We start from the raw sequence: 24,577 nt of genomic DNA, 5'->3' as shown, positions 1-24,577 counted from the left end.
ACCAAACATTAAGGATTTAAATGTAGTGGTTCCTTTGCATGAAAGGGTGAAGAAGGCCATAATTTGAAAAGTCCATTTGATCACTCTGGCTACAAAGTTAGGATAAGGAAAAGAAAATAAATTTCAAATAAAATTGAGAGAATGGTGGGACCTCAGTTGGGAGAGGGGTATAACAGGAAGGAAGAAGTTACATGTTTATATATTGGACATACTAGGTTGAATGATTCCTTGTTCAGAACTAACATGCAGGATGCGGTATTTGTAGAAAGGGCACTTGTCAAAAAATGGTGCAGCATATATTGTGTGAATATTGAGCCTATGTGGTGCAAAGGAAACATCTATTTGCTAAATTGAGATCTTTGGGAGAGACACAGTTTAACATTGAAAGTTTGTTGGGATATCACTGCCATTGTAATGTATGGTGTGTGTGTGTGTGTGTGTGTGTGTGTGTGTGTGTGTTTGTTTATTTATTTATTTATTTATTTGACTTTCTGAAGACTTCTTGATATTTAAGTTTTTTTGGGGAGTAGGATTTAAAGTGGCTGTACTTCCTGACTCTCGCTCCACACTCCAGCTCAGTAGGTGGCAGTAATGCATCTTGCATTGGTCTGCAAACCATCATTAAACATTATGAGAGGAAGAAGATGATGCACTGGAGTGATATGACAATAGAGTTTTGGATGAATTAAGTGTCAAAGATGGGATATCAGCCAAAAATAGGTGGAACGGTCAAGTTTAGAAGCTACTAAAACTACGGATGGCACTTACATTAGATTGTGAGCTGAATCAGAAACATGATCCAAGTGACTTTAGAAATGGGAACAGGTGGTCTTGGTGTTGGGGTGGAAACATGATTAGATGCTCATCTCAATTTCGGAACTGAACTGTTGCTGACAGTCTAGTATAGGTTCAGATAAATGTCTGAATAATGGAGTTTATGAGGGGGATTGAGGACAATACATTTGTCTGTACAATTTATCGGTGAAGTTTTCTGATCAACTATTACCAACTATCCCCAACTATCCAAGGAGCAGTCTGTTTTCAGGAAATGGATGTTGTGGTAAAGTTGAACTGTGCTTCATTAGTATACATGTGAAAACTGAGCCAAATTTTCATTCGCTGAGAGATGTGGAGTAAGGTAGTGGCAAATGGGAATAAGGATGAATCTTTACTAATCTTAGAAGTGTCATATTAATGTAAATTGATATTGTATGGCATTATGGCAAAAGCATTGTTGAAATTTTGAAAATGTTAGTTTCCCCTCTTTCTGAATTTGATGAGTGTTGCCCACAAAGCATGATGTCTTCCCTTGATTCAATATTTATCCAATAACTTCTTAAAATTTTGTTTATAAGAATATTATCAAGGACATTATTCTCTGTTTCAAAATGCTAAGTTTGATAAATTGGTATTGCACTCAAACTTACCCTATCCTCGTTATATGCGAGGGATACGTTCCTCGAAGTTGACACATAATGTGAAATCGCATAATGTGAATAATTATTTAAATGGAGACAATAGGGATGCATTCCAGATGGCTTCCTAAATATGCTTTATCTGTAATTTATTCAGATTTTCATACCAATACGACACAAAAACAGTACTATAAGACAACATTTGTATTATATTTAATCAATTTAAGGTAATATTCATTGTAATAATTCATAGAAAGTTAACATCCTCTGGTGTACAGTACTCACCAACAGTGGCAGGTGTGTTCGCTCCGGGAGATGAGTGGTTGTTGTAATGTCGGGCAGCTTTACATGGATAAGGTGGATGGTTGTGGTCGTCAGGATCATATCAAGCACAGCAAGGGGTGAAGAAAAACTCACAGAACTCTTAGAACCGCCTGCAGCAGAAGATTACAGCGATTTGAATACAGTGGTGAGGGTTGGTTGCTTGGCAGCATTTTGTTTTTCTGCATAAATTTGCTTGTAAGGAAGAAGGGTTGACGGCAGGGAATGACTGAAATGCTGACTCTGTTCTAAACTTGGGTCCACGTCCATCGCATTTATGCCAAGTGTTCCGACTTCCACCATTCCTTCACCATTGGTAAACTCCTGGGATTTTCAAAATCGTCTGTTGCTTGCAGCATCTGAGAGATAGTTCGCCGTAAAAAAAAATACGTACGCCTTGAATGTGGATCACACCGGTCAAGTGGTTGAATCAGCGATGTTGTGTTAGGCGGCAGGAAACGCACTGTTATGTTAGGATGAATGCTGTCCAAATGTTTGGGACGGGCTGGTGCATTGTCAAGCAACAAAAGAACTTTAAAAGCAAGATTCTGTTTCCGGCAGTAGCGTCCCAGAGCTGTGTTACCTTCAGCTGATGCCGCGCTGTTTATAATTTCCAACTTTTTTTCAAGTGTTAAAGCGGTTCTCTGCCGCTCAGCTAATGGCCCAGGACATGACATCGGATGCTTAGGAGGCATAGTTGAATATTTCAAGCACAAAATCACTGCACCATAGGTAAAACCAACAGAAGTTTAAGATCGCGCATCCACACCTTGCCAAAACAAATGCGAGAGTGGCAGGAATGAAATTGTGAGGCGTGTGCACCTGACTTGTATTGGCGGGAAGGCAGTGCTGCTTGCATAACTGTGAATTTTGGTCGCATGTAATGAGACATTGATAAAAATAGGTTCCTCACATAACTGTGAATCCGCATAGGCTGAAGACGCATATAACGAGAATAGGGTGTATATCATTATTAGAATGATTCTTTTCAGCTAGTCTTAAGTGATTAAGTAATAGAAATATTTCTGAGGCACGTGCTGACACACATCAGTCAAAAAAGACACCACTGTTTATTGATTAGACATATATGTTCAGTTGTATGCATTCCTTACCTTTAAATCTTTTTACAGTTTACTGTTCAAATATAAGGACTAATGTTTGTGATTGTCTGTGTTTAATAATTATTTTCATTTGCAAAAATATGGCAAGCTATTATTTACTTGCAAACTACTGCCAGTTTTAATTTACACCACAACAAAATTCTAAGGTTGAAATCATTGAAATGTTCATCACATTTAAAACTGTATTTATGGAATATTACATGGGCAAGATGCTGTCTTCAAGAGCTTTCAGTAAACTCAGTTTTTCCTCAAGAAGATAATCTTTGTTAGTTTCTTAGAAAAATTCCAAAATGCTATGGTAATGTCTTCCATTTTCTTGTATATCAGCATTGTCAGCATGTGTTACATAGATTGTCCTCCCAATGTACTCATAAATAAATTGCATACATGGTTATACTTGAAGATACTTCTTCTGTACTGTTAGTACATGAACCCTAATTTCCCATGTGAAAAAATGCATAAATTTAACTACTTTGAGTAAAAATGTAATGATTGGGTTCCAGCAATGCTCTCTTTCCAAAATGGATTAAAGTAAGACTTAGAAATAGGAGCAGCTGACCATGTGGTTCCTTGATCCATCTCCACCATTCAATAAGGTAAACTGATTGTCAGCTCCACGTTCCTGCCTGCTCCAGAAAATACTGGACTTCATTTACAGACCTAACTACTGAGTTAGTCATCCTTAACTATATTAAAGTCATTCCGACTTTGCAGCTTTCTGGGGTAGAGAATTTCAAAGACTTACTTCCTGCTGATAGAATAAATTTTCTTTTCATTTCTTATTTTGAAACCATGTTCCCCGTTTCTCTGACAAAGGGGAGATAACCTCTTGCTGAGCCGACTTTGAGTATTAAAGATCACTTTTTATTTTTGAAATTTCATTGGCATTCTGTGCACACAAAGTTCTTTCCCATCTTAGTAGTACAGTTTGGGAGAGATTGTTGGAGAAATGTGGTGCACAAGTTTGTGGGATGAATGTTTAGGATGGTGGACCCAAGTACTAACCTTGAATGGTGACCCTGAGTACTAACCTTGAATGGTGTTAAACTTGTGTCTGAGTGGCACTTATCTAGTAAAATGGTGAATATAGCACCGCACATTTGACTGATGCCTTGTAGATGGTGGAAAGATTTTGTGTTGTCAGGAGGTGAAACAATTCCCATAGGCTACCCAGTCTGTGAAATGCTCTTGTCGTGATATTTAATTAGGAGTAAAACTGATCTGAATAGAAGGCATTGAAATGAATAATGACTTTTACCTTTTAATGATGTTATGATTATAAGAAGGGGATTTTGGAGTCATACACTGTTTTAATTAAATAATTATTTTACTGGATCTAAATGGTGGATCTCTAATGTTTGTCAACATTTTATTTTGTGATTGTTACCTCAAAGATTAACTGAGCTTTGAAATAAGTCACAAGAAAATTAAAATTTAAATTATGGAATCTTCATTGAGGTGGTTTGTACCTATGAACTGGACCTGTGAAAAGTTTTAACTAGCCTGAAGGGTACCTTACAAATAGTACTGAATTACTATATTGATGGACGTGTCATTGTTTTGGAATTAAAGCCTTCTTTTCACCTGCTTCCCTTTCCATTTTTCTTTATGATGGGTTTAAAAGTTTTGGAGACACAAAACTGTGGATTGTATGGGCAATTATATCTTGAATGCATGTACAATGTACAACTTGTTTATAAAGATAAGCTGAATAATTGAGCATTTACAAAAGCTTATCTTTTCAAATTACATCTGAACCTAGTTGGTTCACTTAATTTACTCTGTGGACATTTGTAATAGATATAAATGAAAGAAGAGAGAGCAGTTGGTTCACCTGACAGAAGCAGAGACTGTTAATTTGAACTTTTTATTTATTTTGCAGTTAAACTATATCACATTCATAAGTCATGAAAAAATGAAAATTATTGATTCATTTGGCATAACATTTTCACCATACTTGCACATTTATGCCTTTTCATTATGCTTTTCTATGATATCTTTGATCAGTACCATTACACTTTGTCCATTGTTCTGTCCAAAAAATCATGAAGTATCACTGTGGTCATTTGTCTTCTATTGCTTCTTCATATGTAATTGTGCTGCCAGTTTCCTGTATAATTCATGGGTAAAAGTGAATATTTCCATCTCTGTTACAGGTGTTTGCATTTATATGGCATCTATAACATAGTAATATTTTCTGTGAGATTTTACTACAGGAACAGTTTTCTGGCAAAATAATCTATAGGAAACGGAAGGGGAGAAGTGGGGAGAAACTCAACAGGTCGTGTACCATCTGTGGAAAAAGGAACCACAGTAAACGTTAGAGCTCCAAGATCTTCCATCAGAAGCAAGGGGGTTAGATAAAGAATGCTAAAGATCATTGCACTTAAAGACTGCAAATAGTGGTTCTGATCAGGTGCATACAGCAGTCCTCAAGGGCTGCAGGTTTGCTGGGGGAAAGCAAGGCTTGAATTGAATTTGAAATCTAAGATGAGAATTTTTAAATGTGTAAGGGGTATGGTCCTTGCCATTGCGGTTTGGTAAGAACAGCTTTGATGGATGAATATGACTTGGCACCATTTTGAATATAAGGAGAAGTGTCTCAAATGAGTTGAAGTTTGCGCAGAATACAAGGTAGGAAGTGAGGCAGGGCTATTAATAGAGTGGACAAAGGTTTCAATAGCAGTTGAGCTGAAGCCTTTGAAGTTGTTGTTTAATGTTCAGTCTCTATATGCCACAGTTTAAAATGAATATTTCCTTCACAATAACAAACAAAGTAAATTAATCTTAACAGCTTCTTAAAAGTTCATTCAATTTCAGAAAGCCATTTAAGTGCTCTAATATCAGAGATGCCTGCTTTTTGACGAACTAAGACCACTTTGCTATTACAAGTGGTTTGAGAAAATCTTGAAGACTGCTCTAAGGACAATGAGGAGATTCTGGCTCATTTACACCCCTTAATTATATAAAGCAGATTTTGTTTTATCACATGGCAGATCATGGAACCTTGGAATATTACAACAGTATTTCAAAAATGGTGTACTTAAACAAAGGAAGACTGTTGAAATAGAAATGTCCTTATGTCCCATTCTTGCTATAAATATTGAAGTGCTTGGTGTCACTGATGCTGTTATCATGATTCCCAAATACTTCAAAGCCAATTTTGTTAAGTCAGCTGAATTTGTATATCTTAAAGGACATCTTAAAACTATTAAATATTTGAGCAGAGTCTTTGCAATTTGTTATCGTGTAAGTTGCTAATAATGTTAATTTTTAATTGCAGTGAAGAAGGATGTAGATCAAGCCGAGGAGAAAAAAGTAGTGCCTGCCAAAAAAAAAGTGAAAGAATTAAAGATTTTAGATGCCAAAACAGCTCAAAATTTATGTAAGTCCTTTATATGTAATTTAGGGGATTACTGCATTGCATGCTATCTATTTTACAAATGAACACACAAATCAGGAGCAGGAATGGGCTTCAAACTTAATTTTTTTTATGAGATCATAGCTGAGTTGATTGTAGCATTAACTTTATTCCCTTGTGCCCCCTTATCACTTATGCCTTGAAAATATTCAGACTCAACTTTTACTACAACTTGAGGAAGCCTTGGCAAAGATGCACTTCTTAGATCCCACACCACCAATTTCAAGAACAATTTTATCCTTCAACTATCAGGCTCCTGAACCAGTGTGTTAACTTCAGCCACCTTTGAACTGATTCCATAACCTACAGACTCATGTTCTCCGTGCTAATTTTAAGACCATAAGATATAGGAGCAGAATTAGGCCATTCGGCCCATTGAATCTGCTCTGCCATTTCATCATGGCTGATTTATTATCCCTCTTAACCTCATTCACTTGCCTTCTCCCCATAACCTTTGATGCCTTGACTGATCAAGAACCTATCAACCTCCACTTCAGTTATACCCAGTGACTTGGCATCCACAGCCGTCAATGACAATGAATTCCACAGCTTCTCCACCCCCTGGCTAAAAAAAATTCCACCTCATCTCTGTTTGAAAGGGACATCCCTCTATACTCAAGACTCGCAGCCATTCATGTATTAGCAGGAATGGTGTGATTGATAAAGATAATTTTGCATGTTGTTGAGTTTTTAAAATTCCAAAAATTCTTCAAAATTCCAGCATAATAATCAGTTACTAGAAGCTAATACTTTTCATAGTTGCATTTTTTAAAATTGTATGCTGATCTACTCTTTAAATGTCTCATCATTTTAAATCCCAAAAAGCAATTTGTTGTTGAATAACATTATACTTCTTTGTTTAGCGATCTTCCTGGGTTCATATCGTATACCTTATGAAGAAATCAAATGTATCATTTTAGAAGTGGATGAAGGAAAGCTCAGCGAGTCCATGATTCAGGTAAAGACTGGACAATGTGTGTACTTCATGATGTATCAATATGGTTAAGGTAATATTACAGTTGGTACTGCTCACTTTTCCCCTGTGGAGGGCACTGCATCAGAACTCATTTCTAATAACTGTAAATTCCAGTTCACCATTTCTACGTGAAACAGTCCCAGACCTCTGTGCCTCAACAATTTAAAAATCAATTTTTGGAATTGTGGATTATTTATCACTAAATGGCATTGCTTCAATTGTGCTCATTTAAAACAGACTATTCACAATCATTTATATTTTACTATATGCAGAACACTGGTATTGCTTTTATTATACAGAGAGAGTCAGGTTAAGAATTTTCTTTTAAATCTGAAACATTTTGTGATAATTAGTATCATGAATGACAAAAATCCTGAACAAATTGATCCAAAAATACATAGTAATCTTGATTTATTCATTCATTTAAAATATTGTTTTCATTTTCCTCTTCATTATGTCCTTAATGATAGAAATACAGTTTTAAAACTATCACTGTCTTTTATTCCCTTAATCTTTCTAGATAATTAAGGTAGTCTCTACAATTGGAAAGATAGTAACTGAGCAACATAGTTTCTTAATATTATCGTGGATTTTATCACTAGAATTGATATTTACTTAATTATTACATTTTCAGATTTTCTTTTTCTGAAGAATTTGTTTACAAAAATTTGAAAACAAGAAGTATATATTGTTATCCCCAATTTTTAGAGCAAACAGATCTATATCTTTTAAGGATTGGTAATGAAAAGTACTTTCTAGTATTTTTGGGTAGATACAGGATTGAAGGGGTGCTCTAATTGCTCGTGTAAAGTTGAAATTTCACTTCAGGAATGCAGTGACTTTTTAAAATTATTCATAAAATGTCTGTAAAGAAAGTAGGAAGAATAAAGAACTGCAGGTTTTTACATTAATCCAGTTGAAAAATGCATGGAATGTGGCACTGTGATACAGCAGTGATGCTGCCCTGAAGTCCAATTACCTGGTTTAATAATGTGGTCGAACCAACATCTTGTGCAGTTGTCAGATGATATCTCAACTTGTGTCCTGACTAATGAAGGCAAATGTGCCAAATGCTTTCTGCCTGTCTATCTGTGTAAGGGAACTGTGTACCAACCCTTCGGTCTCTGTTCTATAACACTGTCCAGAGCCCTGCCACTTACTGTGCATGTCCCATACATCATTTAACTTACCAAATGCAATATTTAACACTGGTCTGAGTTAAATTCCATCTACCGTTCCCTGGCCCACCTTTCCAGTTGATTCAGATCCTGTTGCGGCATTAAGACATCCTTCTTCACTGTCCTCCATACCACCAATTTTGGTGTCACCCATGAGCTCACCAACCACACTAACTACTATTTTGTCCGGTTCGATGACAACTTTCTTGCAACCTGCCATTATTAGTGTTAGCACAGAAAGTGTGTTGAATCATCCATTATCATCCCTTTGTAATTAGTTTTTTTTAATTAGCCCTCTGTAACTAATGCAAGTAGGACGTAACACCACTTAGGGAGAAAAGTGAGAAAGGATGTTGGAAGAAAGGAGTGACAGAATTTCCCTTAATGTCAGAGTAGAGAAATTGTATTTTGGTTTACTTAGGATCTAACATGGTTAAACACACAGACTTGCATATAACTTTTAAGGATGGTAGTACTTCCTCTGGAATAAGATATGTAGAACATTCTCACCCCAGAAGATTTCTGAAACATTCTCACATATTTGGTGTCAACTATGTTTATAGAAGGTTAAAGGAAACCATACCATATGGGAAAGTGGCACTGATTAACTGTGGAGTTTAGACCTGACATTTTCATTCTGCTAAGATCAAATAAAAAGCTATGTTGAACCAAATGCATTTTCTGTTTTGTTATTTCACTTACAGAACTTGGTGAGGTTTTTACCAGAGCAGAATGAACTCAATACATTATCCCAGTTTAAAGATGAATATGATGACCTTTGTGAATCAGAGCAGTTTGGAGTAGTGGTAAGTGGTTTCAAAAAGGACACCAGTGAAACATACCAATAGTGTAGAGCAAGGAACTGTGAATGCATTTTGATATTGTATTGATTTTTTTTTCCCTGACAGTGTGAACATACAGTGGCATGCAAAAGTTTGGGCACCCTGGTCAAAATTTATGTTACTGTGAATAGCTAAGCGAGTAAAAGATAACTTGATTTCCAAAAGGCATAAAGTTAAAGATGACACATTTCTTTAATATTTTCAGCAAGATTACTTTTATTTCCATCTTTTACAGTTTCAAAATAACAAAAAAGGAAAAGGGCCCAAAGCAAAAGTTGAGGCACCCTGCATGGTCAGTACTTAGTAACACCCCCTTTGGCAAGTATCACAGCTTGTAAATGCTTTCTTTAGCCAGCTAAGAGTCTTTCAATTCTTGTTTGGGGGATTTTCGCTCATTCTTCCTTGCAAAAGTCTTCTAGTTCTGTGTGATTCTTGAGCCATCTTGCATGCACTGGTCTTTTGAGATCTATCCACAGATTTTCGATGATGTTTAGTTCGGGGGACTATGAGGGCCATGGCAAAACCTTCAGCTTGTGCCTCTTAAGGAAATCCATTATGGATTTTGAGGTATGTCTAGGATCATTATCCTGTTGTAGAAACCATCCTCCTTTCACCTTTAGCTTTTTTACAGATGGTGCGATCTTTGCTTCCTGAATTTGCTGGTATTTAATTGAATTCATTCTTCCCTCTACCAGTGAAATGTTCCCCGTGCCGCTGGCTGCAACACAAGCCCAAAACATGATCGATCCACCCCCGTGCTTAACAGTTGGAGAGGTGTTCTTTTCATGAAATTCTGCATCCTTTTTTCTCCAAACATACCTTTGCTCATTGCGGCCAAAATGTTCTATTTTAACTTCATCAGTCCACAGGACTTGTTTCCAAAATGCAACAGGCTTGTTTAGATGTTCCTTTGCAAACTTCTGATGCTGAATTTTGTGGTGAGGACGCAGGAAAGGTTTTCTTCTGATGGCTCTTTCATGAAGGTCATATTTGTGCAGGTGTTGCTGCACAGTAGAACAGTGCACCACCACTCCAGATCTTCCTGAAGGTCTTTTGCAGTCAAATGGGGGTTTTGATTTGCCTTTCTTGTAATCCTACGAGCAGTTCTCTTGGAAAGTTTTCTTGGTCTTCTAGACCTCAACTTGACCTCCACCGTTCTTGTTAACTGCCGTTTCTTAATTACATTACGATCTGAGGAAACGGCTACCTGAAAATGCTTTGCTATCTTCTTACAGCCTTCTGCTTTGTGGGCATCATATATTTTAATTTTCAGAGTGCTAGGCAGCTGCTTAGAGGAGGCTATGGCTGCTGGTTGTTGGGACAATGTTTGAGAAGTCAGGGTATTTATAAAGCTTTGAAATTTGCATCATTTGGCCTTTTCTAATGACTGTGAACAAGCCATAGCCCTAACAAGCTAATTAAGGTCTGAGACCTTGGTAAAAGTTATCTGAGAGCTTCCAGCGGAAGTGGTTGAGGCAGGTTCGATGTTGTCATTTAAATTTAAATTGGATAGATATATGGACAGGAAAGGAATGGAGGGTTATGGACTTGAGTGCAGGTGGGTGGGACTCAGTGAGAGTAAGAGTTCGGCACGGACTAGGAGGGCTGAGATGGCCTGTTTCTGTACTGTAATTCTTATATGGTTATATGGAGAGCTCAAATCTCTTTGGGTGCCCAAATTTTTGCATGGTGCTCCTTTCCTTTTTTTCACTCTAAAATTGTACAAAACAAAAATAATACGCTAATTTTGCTTAAAATGTTGAAAAGAATGTTTCATCTTTAACTTTATGACTTTTGGAGATCAGTTCATCTTCTACTCGCTTAACTATTCACTGTAACAGAAATTTTGACCAGGGTGCCCAAACTTTTGCATGCCACTGTACCTTGCAGCACAGCACATTGTGGTTTTACTCTTGCAGATCAAAAGGTTATTTTTTAAATGACCAGTTAAACTTTAAAATGGCTTATAGATCTATTGCAGTGTGTAATATATGTTAAATAGATTTTATTGGCATACTTTACTCTGAATGAAAAAATAAAATTAATATATTTCTCTGTTATATTTTGAAAGCAGCATTGCAAAATCATGACAGTTACACTGGTTTGATCCATCTAAGTCTTTATTTCCTTATCCTTCAAAATCCTATTGTAGCAAAAATATATAAAGCAGGTGAATTTAAGGGGTTGGGATGGAGGGAACAGGCAGGATATTAGTGATAGGATGAACATCAAGAGAAGTTAACACAGATTGATGCCAACTGAGAAAGGGGTGCTAAGAGTTTGTTAATGGCAGCCAATACCATCTCCACTATCACCATCAGCCTAGGTGCACCATTAGGCTGTATGCTTAGCCCACTGCTCTGCTCTCTTTATATTTTTAACTGTGAGGCTAAGTACAGCTCCAATGCCATATTTAAGTTCGCAGACAACACTACTGCTGTTGGCTGAATTAAAAGTGGTGATGAATTAGTATACAGAAAAGAAATTGAAAATCTGGCTGAATGGTGCCACAACAACCTCTTACAGCAAAACCAGATTGCTGATTATTGACTTCAGGGGAAGGAAATGGGAGGTCCTTGAGTTAATACTCTTCAAGATCAGAAGTAGAGAGGGTTAGCAACTTTAAATTCCTTGGCATTATCATTTTAAAGGATCTGTCCTGGGTCTAGCACGTAAGTGCCATTACAAAGAAGGCACAGCAATGTGCCTCAACTTTCTTAGAAATTTGCACAGATTCAAGCCATCATCTGAAACTTTGAAAAACTTCTATAGGTGCACCGTGGAGAGTATCCTGACTGGTTGCATCACAGCCTAGTAAGGAAACAACAATGCCTTTGAATGGGAAAAAAAAACTACAGAAAGTAATGGATACAGCCCAGTCCATCACAAATAAAGTCCTCCCCACCATTCAACACAGCTGTATCCATCAGGAAACCCAGCCATCAAGGCACTATGCTCTCTTCTTGCTGTTGTCATCCGGAAGAAGATATAGGAGCCTCGTGTCCCACTTCACCAGGTTCAGGAACAGTTATTACCCTTCAACTATCAGTCTCTTGAACCAGAGGGAATAACCTCACTCACCCAATCACTGAACTGTTTCCACAACTTATGTCTCACCTTTAAGGACTCCACAGCTTGTGTTCTTGACCTTTATTGTTTATTTATTGTTATTTTTTTCTTTTGTATTTACAGTTTGTTGTCTTCTGCGCGTTGGTTGTTTGTCTTTGATGTATGTGATTTTTCATTGACTCTATTGTATTTCTATGTATTTACTGTGAATGCCTGCTAGAAAATTAATCTCGGGATAGTATATGGTCAAGTATATGTAATTTGATAAAAAAAATTTACTTTGAACATTTCTCAAGGAGGCGTAAGTATAGAATGAGAAGAAAGGAAAAAAGGAAGTTACTGTGAAATGCCATATATAGCATTTACTAGAAATCTGAAATGAAGACGAATGCTGTAGAAGGAAAGTGGGAAAGGTCAGAGCCACCATCAGACGCATCTTGCCCTTTCAAGAGGCAGTTTCTTCTGTGACTCCCTGCATCTTTCCTTTTTCTCCAAGAATACCCATTTCCTCCTTATGATCTCTTCAAAGCGCAAAACTCTTAAAAAAAAATTTCTTCCCTTTGATTTATACGAAGACCCAAATATACTCCTTTCAAATCACTCACTTGCACATCTGCACATTGATGTACTGCATTATGTGACCTCTTTCAAGTCTGTGAGGGTGACCTTGAGGTTAAAGTAGACTGCTGCTTCAGTTCTCCATCCTGCTCCCACATCCACTCTGTTATCTCTGCATCTCGCTATCTCGCTCTCCCTCTTCCCGTCCACTCCCCTACCCTTCATTCCCAACTCCTTCCCCATTGTCCTCCCCCTATTGCTTTATTGCACACTAAACCTCTGAGCTGAATGTTGAATTCAGCAATTGCAAATTGTCAGCCCTTTCTCTCTGTTTTGCATCAGGATTCGTTTGCACTGATGTAAGAGCAGGGAATGCTTGGGGTGCTAGATTGCCTTGGCAGCATCTATGGGACTTGAGAAGCAGAATTGGCAAAGTGCATTGATGACCTATCATAGTGCTGAAAGTTATCAATCTGGGGCTTTGGTTCTGTTTTTCTCTTTACCGGTTTCCATTATTTTAGATTTTCTCTTAAAATTCCAATAGCTCTGATATTTCAGTTTTCAGTTCCTAACCAATTCTGATGTGACTCAGTTTTTCACTCTCCACAGATGTTGCTTGTTCTCAGCATTCATCTTTATTTCAGAACATAGTATTTGCTGATTATCTGCATTTCATGTCCAGCAGTGTTTTTCTCCTATTTATGCCTTCTCCGGCCATTTATAAGCCCTCAGTAACCCCTCTAAGTTCACACCAATTTGTCTCAATTTGTTTTATGATCCTAACCCTACTACAGATAGTCCCATTTATTTTTTTTCATCTATACAACTTCAAACATACCTGTTTTGTAAATTTCCCCAGTTCTGAAGAAAGGACAGCTATCTCAGTTTTCACTCTATTTCTCTCTCCATAGATGCTGCCTGACCTGCTGACTATCTTTAGCATTTTCTATTTTTACTTAAGGTTTCTAGCATCTGTATTAATTATTAGACATCATTGACATGTTTCCTAATCCATCCAATGTTGTGCTCTGGTATTTTTTTCTTTCAGTTTTCTATTTTATCTTTGTTATGGCGACTATTTAAAACATTAATTTGATGCACTTTTCATTTTCTGTGTTGTGTTTTTCTTTTCCCCTAGAGTTAAGATCAATATACACAAAGTGAGGGAGAGTTTAAATAAAATTTTATTTTATCAGGAGACACTGAGTGGAATAGGTTTTTGCAGCCCTTCAATCCACGCCACCAGCAACCCTTGATTTAACCCTAGCCTGATCAAGGGCCGAAAGGTTCATTTATTATGAAAGTATACGGCTCTGGGATTTTTCTCAGAGAACGGCAATGCCATCATTAATCCCCAAACTCCCCTCCCTCACCCAAAACACTGGAAGAACACAGACCCCCAGATACCCTTCTTGCCCAAAAATGCAACAAGAACATCAACCCCCAATCCCCATCCTCTCACACAAAACACAAAATGAATATCAGCCTCCAAATCCTTCTCTCTACACACTAAGTAACTAACAAAAAAATCACAACAAGAACATCATCCCCCGAAACCTCTTACCACACACCAAAAAAAGAATGGGTCAGAACATAGAATATCAAAAACCGTAAGACTGGAAAAAAAAGTCCACGTTCCAAATCTATATCCTTATCCATAAACACAGATAAACCTTGGTAACATCCTCCTGGCACAGCAGCAGGCCACACAGGCTCCTCTCTCCAGCAGCCGAGCGATCCCACCAACGATCAGAAGACAGGCAGCTGACACTCACCATCCACATTTGCCTCAATGTTTCAATCTCCCTTGTCGCTTTAATCAGTGAACAACGAAAGCTTTAATCGATGAAATGGACTCATGCCTCCCACAGCCTCCTTGCCACAAGGCTTGCGCTTGCAGCCTTCCAGACTCTTGGAGACAGCAAAGCCCTGAATCACCCAAATGATCTCCAAACTTCAAATCACAGATTCCAACAGTTCCAAAGCCATATTCAGGATCAGTTTAAAGGAAGAGAAATAAATAGTCTTGTGGTCTAGCCGGAAGATGTCAACTGAGGGCATGTTGTATGCAAGTGCTATCTTGATCAGAATCACAGGACAATTTACAATGACCAATTAACCTACTAACTGGTATGTCTTTTGACTGTGGGAGGAAACCGGATCACCCAGAGGAAACTCAGACATTCCATTGGAAGGATATACAAATTCCTTACAGAGGATGCTGGGATTGAGCTCCAAATTCTAACACCCTGAGCTGTAATAGTGTCACCTTAACTGCTGCACACTAAGCTGGATTGGTTGCTGTTGGTGGTTAAGACAACAAGAAAGAGACGAAGAAATCTGGTTTTCAAATTAGTCACCTTTTGATGGCATTAGAATTCCAAGAGTCAGGGATTGTTGGGGGGTGGGGGTTAAATACAATATTGAGTCTAGTGTCAGAATATAGCACTTGTGTAACTGCCTCCCATTGTGCTTCATCCCTGTGCCCAATTCACTGTGCTTCAGATCAAATTAAACATAGTTTCCAACTTCAGGCACTTGAGATGCCATTGTTCACTTTTAATGGATTGTTCTGACAGTTTTTATAATAGCAAAATAAATTCTGTAAAAGTGAGTCATGTTTCCTTTTCAGAAACCTGTCTGTTTACAGGGCTACTAATTTCTTTGAAATATCTCAGATTCTGGCCTGACAAATTATGACCTTCCTTGCAGGTGCATTTTTAAATTAGAAGAGGGCAACTATCTATGTTTACACTGAAAATCAGCTGCCAGTTTTAATTGTTTAAAAAACAACAACTTGGTTCTAAATGTTCATCTGTATATGTCCTGTCAATTCAGATAAAGTACTGCAGAATGAACGTGGACATTCAAATGTCAGGACCTGTTCCAAATTAAATTTGCTGAAGTTCAAGATTTCAGAGTACATAGCCTTCCTGAGAATATACCACACTGCTATTCAGGTTTTCATGCATCTATTTTTCCAACTGTATAAGCATTGATATTTTGGCTGCACTTGGGGCAGCACATTGGTTTTGTGGAGCTTGGAGCTGTGTCTTTATGTCTCCACTGACCTGGGTTCAAACCAGACCTCCAGTGTTGTATAGAATTTGCATGTTTGTCCTGTGACCATGTGTATTCTGCATCCTGAAGACACATTCAGAGTTCAAATTTATTATTGAAGTATGTCTATCATGTACAACCTTGAGATTCATTTTCTTGCAGACACTCACAAAAACAAAGAAACACAATAGAATTCACTAAAAATCACTTACAAGACTGCCACATATCCAATTTGCAAAAGAAGACAAATAGCACAAATAATTTTTTTAAAAAAGTAAACAAAAACATGGAAAGTGAGTGCACAGCTGCAGAGCCAGTTCAGTGCTGAGGTGAGTGATGCCTGTCCAGGAGCCCGATGGCTACAGGGCAACAACTACTCCTGAACCTGGTGGCATGGAACTCAGACTCCTGCAGCTTCTACCAGATGGTAGTAGTGAGAACAGAGGGAGACCAACTGAACGCAGGCAGACATCGCTGAACATCTATTCGTTTCTACTCCAGCAGAACAACATGAGAGGTCTGGAGGGGGATGAGGACCATTACTGGGTTCCGTCAAACTAGCAACAGAGGATCTGAAGGCAATGTGGACAGGGCCAATGAACTTAACCTGTTCTTTAACAGATTTGACATTGTGACCCCTGCCCATACCCCACGTGAGCCATCTGTTGTCGGCCTCCAACCAACACATATTCCACTCTCCCCTCCTACCCCTCCTCACAGCCCCCCACCCTGCTCTCATGACTATACCCCTCCCCCACATGAAACCACCACGGTGGGCTTCACAGCTGAACAGGTGAGAAGACAGCTGAAACGTCTCAACCCAAGCAAGGCTGCAGGACCAGATGGTGTCAGTACCAGGGTGCTCAAAGCCTGTGCCCCTCAGCTATGTGAAGTACTTCGCCATGTATTCAACCTGAGCTTGAGGCTCTGGAGGGTTCCTGTACTGTGGAAGGTGTCCTGCCTCGTCCCTGTGCCGAAGACGCCGCGCCCCAGCGGCCTCAATGACTACAGACCGGTGGCACTGACCTCCCACATCATGAAGACCCTGGAGAGACTTGTTCTGGAGCTGCTTTGGCCTATGGTCAGGCTACACTTAGATCCCCTCCAGTTTGCCTACCAGCCCTGACTAGGAATTGAGGATGCCATCGTCTACCTGCTGAACCGTGTCTACGCCCACCTGGACAAGCCAGTGAGCACTGTGAGGGTCATGTTTTTTGACTTCTCCAGTGCGTTCAACACCATCTGCCCTGCTCTGCTGGGGGAGAAGCTGACAGCGATGCAGGTGGATGCTTCCCTGGTATCATGGATTCTTGATTACCTGACTGGCAGACCACAGTACGTGTGCTTGCAACACTGTGTGTCCGACAGAGTGATCAGCAGCACTGGGGCTCCACAGAGGACTGCCTTGTCTCCCTTTCTCTTCACCATTTACACCTCGGACTTCAACTACTGCACAGAGTCTTGTCATCTTCAGAAGTTTTCGGATGACTCTGCCATAGTTGGATGCATCAGCAAGGAAGATGAGGCTGAGTACAGGGCTACGGAAGGAAACTTCGTCACATGGTGTGAGCAGAATTATCTGCAGCTTAATGTGAAAAAGACTAAGGAGCTGGTGGTAGACCTGAGGAGAGCTAAGGTACCGGTGACCCCTGTTTCCATCCAGGGGGTCGGTGTACTTGGGGATACAAATTGACAATAAACTGGACTGGTCAAAGGACACTGAGACGGTCTACAAGAAGAGTCAGAGCTGTCTCTATTTCCTGAGGAGACTGAGGTCCTTTAACGTCTGCCGGACGATGCTGAGGGTGTTCTACGAGTCTGTGGTGGCCAGTGCTATCATGTTTGCTGTTATGTGCTGGGACAGCAGGCTGAGGGTAGCAGACACCAACAGAATCAACAAGCTCATTCGTAAGGCCAGTGATGTTGTGGGGATGGAACTGGACTCTCTGACGGTGGTGTCTGAAAAGAGGATGCTGTCTAAGTTGCATGCCATCTTGGTCAATGTCTCCCATCCACTACATAATGTACTGGGTGGGCACAGGAGTACATTCAGCCAGAGACTCATTCCACCGAGATGCAACACAGCGTCATAGGAAGCCATTCCTGCCTGTGGCCATCAAACTTTACAACTCCTCCCTTGGAGGGTCAGACACCCTGAGCCAATAGGCTGGTCCTGGACTTGTTTCATAATTTACTGGCATAATTTACATATTACTATTTAACTATTTATGGTTCTATTACTATTTATTATTTATGGTGCAACTGTAATGAAAACCAATTTCCCCCGGGATCAATAAAGTATGACTATGACTATGGTTTTCTGCTCTCGTCCTCGATGATTTTAATCTTGCTTGACACCTTAATTGACGAGGAGGTAACGGCACCAACCATGGGTTTGTCTTCCACTGTCAAGCCTCAATATAGCGTCCACCCCCAGCGATAGCTGCCCCAGCCGTACCTGCATTCTCGAGAGCCTAGTTCACTAAACCCCCAGGAGATAACAAAAGTGTCAGAACGTTAAGTGATTCAAAAGTACATCATTGAAGGGGAAATTACAGGATGAAGACTGCAGTGCTCACAGTTCAGAAGTATATTTACTTAAGTATGTGGTAGTTTTGTGAGCTGTCTGCAAAATGTCACCATTGGTCGCTGGCACCTTCTTGCGACATGGATAGGTTGTTTGTTAATTGGCCATTATAAATATCCCCTAGTGTGGAGGTGGTAGAGTCAGGGAGAGTTAGTAGGGGTGCACAGAGAACATAAAGTAAATGAGCAGAGGAAATATCAGTGCAGACTTGGGCTGAAGACCTGTTTTCATGCTGTATAACATGCTACTGGTTTTGGCGCGTAGCCAAGTGGTTAAGGCGTCGGTCTAGTGATCTGAAGATCACTAGTTTGAGCCTCACCTGAGGCAGCGTGTTGTGTCCTTGAGCAAGGCACTTAACCACACATTGCTCTGCGACGACACCGGTGCCAAGCTGTATCGGCCCCAGTGCCCTTCCCATGGACAACATTGGTGGCGTGGAGAGGGGAGACTTGCAGCATGGGCAACTGCTGGTCTTCCATACAACCTTGCCCAGGTCTGTGCCCTGGAAGCCTTCCAAGACACAAATCCATGGTCTCACGAGACTAATGGATGCCTATTATTATTATTATTATAACGTGCTGCTCTTTAAGATTGTCCTACCTTTAGTGATACCTAGCTACATGATCTAAATTGCTTTGGAAATGAAGAGCCTGCTGAGCTGAACTTTGGTATCCGAGAGTCACACTGCAAAGCAGTGTGGGCAAGGAACAGTGATGTGACTATGAGTAGTATATTCTGAAGCCCTGCCTAATTTTTAAGTGTCTTTGATTCAAATAGCAACATAATTTAAAAATACTATATTTCTAAATAAAAGTAAATAAAATTTAATTCAGACACCCTAAAGTGATAGAAATTAATTAAAAACATGAAAGCAAAATATAAAGAAAATGTAAGTCACTTACATTTGTTCTTTTTATATTTGGGATGGGAGGTCCTATTCATATAAATTCAGTTATATTCGACCACCTTGGGTCTGCCTTCATTGCTGAACTTGCAATTTCATTGCTGAATTTAGTGGCAGAGCAGAAGGTTGGGTGCACTGATAACTGATCCCCAGCTCTTCTGCAATTTTTGCATTTCAACACTCAGGTACAAAAGTCAGAGAAGACTTGAGGAGCAAGCGTGAAGTGGACGTGAATATTTGGAGAGTTGTGTTGCAGACAATTAGTCCAGTTTAATGTCAAGTAGCTAATCAATGTTTAAGGTTGGCCACATACTGTATTATTGTCAATGTTTCACATTGTTTTAAGAATGTCAATTTTGATGGGTCTTTCTGCTTTTTCATTCTTGCAGTTACATGCCGTTGTTCTAGAAACTTGTGATTAGTGTCACCTCAGTTACTGCTATATTGCTATTTATAAAACCTATAAAATCTTGATGCAGTTGAACTGCCAACTTCTAGAATTTGATGAAAAGTTTCATTAATCCTACAGGCTCAATTGTGGCTATTAGTAATGATTTAGAAAAGGGATGTTGTCATTATACTTCACCAATTTTGTTCTTGCTGTACTCTAATCCTGAACTATAGATTTGTGCTGCGTAGCTTAGTTCAGCTGCACCCTAACCTGGGTAAATATGCCACAAGCTAATCAGAAGTACAGACTTTTGTCGGTCTTCTCTGCAGAAGACAAAGGCCAGCTGAATAAGACAATAGTGGAACCTCACATCTGGATAAACAGAGACCAGAGATCAAACCTGGAGTGTGTTCAGTTTCAAATTGTTCAATATCATACCTGGGTGTGTAACAAGATATTGAGACACTGCCCTTCACTCCTCTGAGATAATTTCTTCAGTTTCCTTTCTCCTTTCCAAAAGGGACTGACTGCTAAGATTTCATGTTTGGAAGTCATTGTACATTTTTATATAAGGAATCACTAGATCAAAAAAAGTGATCCTAGGGTATTCAATAGTTTAAGTCTTGTTGGCATGCTTTACTCTTGTGGTACATGCAATTTGCAGAACAATTTTTAACTTGAATCTTTGCAAGTTTACTCCTAATCTGAGACCAGAGGTCAGGTTTAGAACCTCAGTTGTTTTTCTTCCACCTGCATTCCATCTCTGGCATCAGAAAATCCCCAAAGGATACCTCTCCCAGCCTTTGTTTGACTTTCTTTTTACTATTATTGAAGTATTTGAACCATCAGAGCCACCTTGCTTGATCCACAGGGTTAAGATAGTATCATCGAACTCTATCTCCTAGTACATCTTGTTACGTACCCCGTAACCGGGTTGCCAAACCAGCAGAAATGGACCACTCAGTTGGAGTCTGGATTACTGGAACTAAGAAAGTTTTATTAAAGAAATAAGCAACACAGTACTCTAATAGTAAGGATATAAATGCAACAGGTTAGCGATGAATAAACACACATGTACACAGAACTAGGATAATAGGGTCAATCAGCTCTATCGCAGTCTAGGGGTAAAATGTTCAATCACAAGTGACAGAGTTCAGTTTAGTTCAGTTCGCAGTAATCGCCGTCGTGCCGTTGGGGGGAGAGAGAGAGAGAGAGAGTGCTGATATTCAAATCGGATTCAACAGACCTTTGATATTCCTCGCAGTTAGCTTTCGGGCGAGCCCTTTGTAATGTGTTCTGAGGTCACCGACTGTGACCCCTCCGTTTCAGATACGATCGTTCCTCTGCGGTGAACCCGGCACCCAGGCAAGGGTGGACACACACACCAGGTTCCTGCCGACCGTATCTTTCCACCCTGTGCGTCTATGGCTTGTCCCGCAACTAGTCCTCCAAAAACTCCCACCGACTTGTGGGGGCACACCGCTTCCAGGGTCGTGGTGTCGTGTATGGTGTCTGTTGCCCTAGTGAACCTGTCCCTTTTTATCCCCCCCTGTTGGGGTATCGCCTGTCCATCAGACTTCAAACAGTTCAGGGTTCAAACAGCCGGTCTTGACAATACTCAGACCGGTGTCTCCTTCTGTTAAACTCTCTCGTCTCCTCATTAACATTTCCAAATGCTGCTCCATTGTCTTACTTATCTCTCTCTCCTGAAGACAGGTGACAGATCAACTGGTGATAGCACAGGACAGTTAACATCTTCGTCTGTGTGTACTTTTGTTACAATCTGAAGGATGCATGCAAAGAAGCAGCAGACAACTACTGTTTGTACTTTAACAAAGTAAAAAACCCTTTTGCTCAATAATAATCTAATATTTTTTTACATATTTATTATTTTGTTTTTTTATTTTCTTTTTGTATTTGCACATTGGTTGTTTGTCCAGCCAGTTAGGGGCAGTCTTTCATTGATTCTATTGTGTTTCTTATATTTACTGTGAATGCCCATAAGAAAATAAGTCTCAGGTTCGTATATGGTGATATACACGTACTCTGATAATGAATTTACTTTGAACTTTGAATTTGCTTTAATGATTTTTGACAGATAATTATCTGCTAGAAAATCCTCATTCCCTCATGCAAAAAATTGCCATTTAATAATCACAGGGCTTGGAATTAAATACCTAGCCAAAATGTGAAAGCAGTAAAAGCACCCTGTGAATATTTCAACATTTGTTTATGGAGGAATTTAAGGTGGGGGGTTATATGGGAGGCAGGGTTTGAGGGTCAGCACAGCAATGTGGGCCGAAGGGTCTGTACTGTCCTGTACTATTCTATTCTTCTTCTTCTTCTTCTTCTACAAACGTTTGTATTTTAAAATGATTAAACCTATCTGCCCTCAGGATTGTATGTCGCTTTCTAAAATATTGCAATCACGTTCTGCAAGACACATTTGAGAGATAAGGTTTTTATTTTTTGGTGGGTTAAAGAAATTGGTAATCTTACTTGTAGATAATTTAATAAACTAGTTGTTCCCTAAAGTAGTTTGCAATAAAGCAGCTAGTATCATTTATAAGGAGAACCATTTTCAGATTGTCAGGTAAATTGTGAAGTCACTACAATAGATAAAGAAACTTTTTTATTATTTTGTTGATCAAAATGAAAAGGATTTTATTTTGATGACACCTATCTAAAGATAAATTGATATGTCAATTATATGATAAATGTAACTGATGACTGTCAGAGTAGATAATATTAAAATCCACTGGAATGTCAGTAATAATTTAAAAAGGCAAACTGCCTCTAGCTCATTATGAATTTGAGTTTTGAGTGTTTGCACTCTACCTGCAAAATTTTGTCAAGTTTGAACGCATTTGGTGAAATTGAAGAAATTTTTCCCAATTTACTGCATCAGTATTAATCGTCTGAGAAACATAAATTAATGTCTGTTTTCAGATATTTAAAATCATTTATCAAACCTTGAGGAACTGGATTAATTTTGGTCAAGCACCTTGTGAGAACTTAGCCCAAGATTTTTATTTTTAAAATTGTTGTTTGCCATTAAGCTTAGTTTTACCTACTAAATGTTCTTTTTTTTTAAATCATTTTTGTTTTGAAAATCCATCTGAATGTTTTAATTTACTTCCATTTTTAATTATTAAATATTTTTAAATATAGTTATGGACTTCTGTGTAGTTTAAGTTTGTTGACTTGATGTTCTTCTGGGCCATTCCACTTGTAAACAAATGGGAATGAAAGTAGTGATAATGAGGAAAACTTATCCAAGAGATTTTTCTTCTTAAAATTGTATCCATCTTGATTTCATGTTGTTTCATAGATTTCATACTGTGAGCTGAGTCTCACAGACACTTCAAAATTTTGCTTTAAGTGTGTCCTACACCAGAGTTTCAAATTTTATCCAATTTCCCTCAGGATCAATAAAGTATGACTATGACTATCATGTGCATGGACATTGAGCATCTCCTGGAAATTTGTTTGTTGGTGAACCCATCAATTATTCTTGCAGAAGGTTCATATTTCTTGGGTGATTTTATTCATGCTGCAGGGAGCGCTCTGATTTTTGATTTGCATAAAATTGCTTTACTGTTTTGGATGGGGTGAATATTGGTAGCTTGGGTTTGACGCGTAGATACTTCACTGTTTCTTTTGTTACTTGAATTCTTGTATGCTCCTCAACTTATGAAGGAAACATGAGTTTGAAATTTATGTTGCTGCTCCTTGCCCTGAATAATAGTAGCAATGCTTGTAGTTGCCTGTGGCAAATGGAGACTGTGACACCTCCATGACTTTCTTTCCCTGGGAACAAATATGGAATTATTCCCCGCTGGTAACAGCACAAATAGATCCTTAATGAGGTTCACAGGGAGGAACAGGAAATGGTCAGGAAAGTTGCACTCTTTTAGAAGTCAGTAGCTTTGTGACCATCTGTAAAACAAGCAAGCCATGGGTACCACAGAGGTTGAGTTGTCAAGAATTCTAATAATTGACATTAGCTGCAAATTTATATTACCTTGTTAGTGCAAATAATGAGAATTACAGGATTTTCCCATTGAAGATTAGGTCTCTATCCCACTTTAGTTGGGAAGTCTACAGCAGGTGCAAGCTGAACAGTCCTGTTTTAAATGAATGGGAATGTGGGACACCTGGAAAAGGGCAAGTAGCGTTACTTTAGGATTTATTTATTCTATTCCATGTCATTAAACACTTGAGTAAATTTTGTAATGTTAAATGTATTCAATAAATGAACTATCACTTCATGTTTGATATTCAGTGACACAGATAGCAGTGACAGTGAGGATGGGGTCAGTCAGTCAAAACTGCTTTGAGAGTTCTATAAGGTACGTGTGTGGAGACAAGTACCTATGCCACACTTAGCTATTCTGAACTGCAGAGAACCAGGTTCTTAACAGACAACTAGGCCTAGGACCAAAATGGAAGAGAGAGCCTGGCTTAACCATGGGCCATATGGTGATTCCAGGAATTGTTTGTGACTGTTGTCTTCACTTCAGTTCCAGAGAATTGCAGAGAAAATGAGATGTGGACATGTTTTAATTAGATTTTTGTGGAGTTTCAAAGCCCAGAAGGATATAAGCTGAAAACTTCAGTAATTGAAGACTCCATCTATGTTTAGAGGTAGTCGGAAGTAATTTTAAAAAGCTAGCTTTGCAGATATTTACAGAATTGAAATCTTTTTGTAGCCATCTTTGCGGCTGATACCAT

General features: G+C 38.9%; 1 protein-coding gene across 5 annotated transcripts in view; it reads left to right on the top strand.

Moving 5' to 3' along the window:
• diaph2 (diaphanous-related formin 2) overlaps positions 1-24,577 on the top strand; it is a 631,396-nt gene that overhangs the window by 339,291 nt on the left and 267,528 nt on the right. For all 5 annotated transcript variants that reach the window (XM_072270521.1, XM_072270519.1, XM_072270520.1 and 2 more), the window contains 3 exons: positions 6,141-6,242; positions 7,142-7,236; positions 9,137-9,238. In XM_072270521.1, the coding sequence (XP_072126622.1) occupies positions 6,141-6,242; positions 7,142-7,236; positions 9,137-9,238 (299 nt within the window). The remainder of the gene's footprint in view (positions 1-6,140; positions 6,243-7,141; positions 7,237-9,136; positions 9,239-24,577) is intronic.

Source organism: Mobula birostris, chromosome 10 (assembly GCF_030028105.1).
Source record: "Mobula birostris isolate sMobBir1 chromosome 10, sMobBir1.hap1, whole genome shotgun sequence".
Taxonomy (NCBI): Eukaryota; Metazoa; Chordata; class Chondrichthyes; order Myliobatiformes; family Myliobatidae; genus Mobula; species Mobula birostris.
The sequence above is the reverse complement of the archived record's forward strand: the minus strand, read 5'-3'. Positions and strand labels throughout refer to the sequence as shown.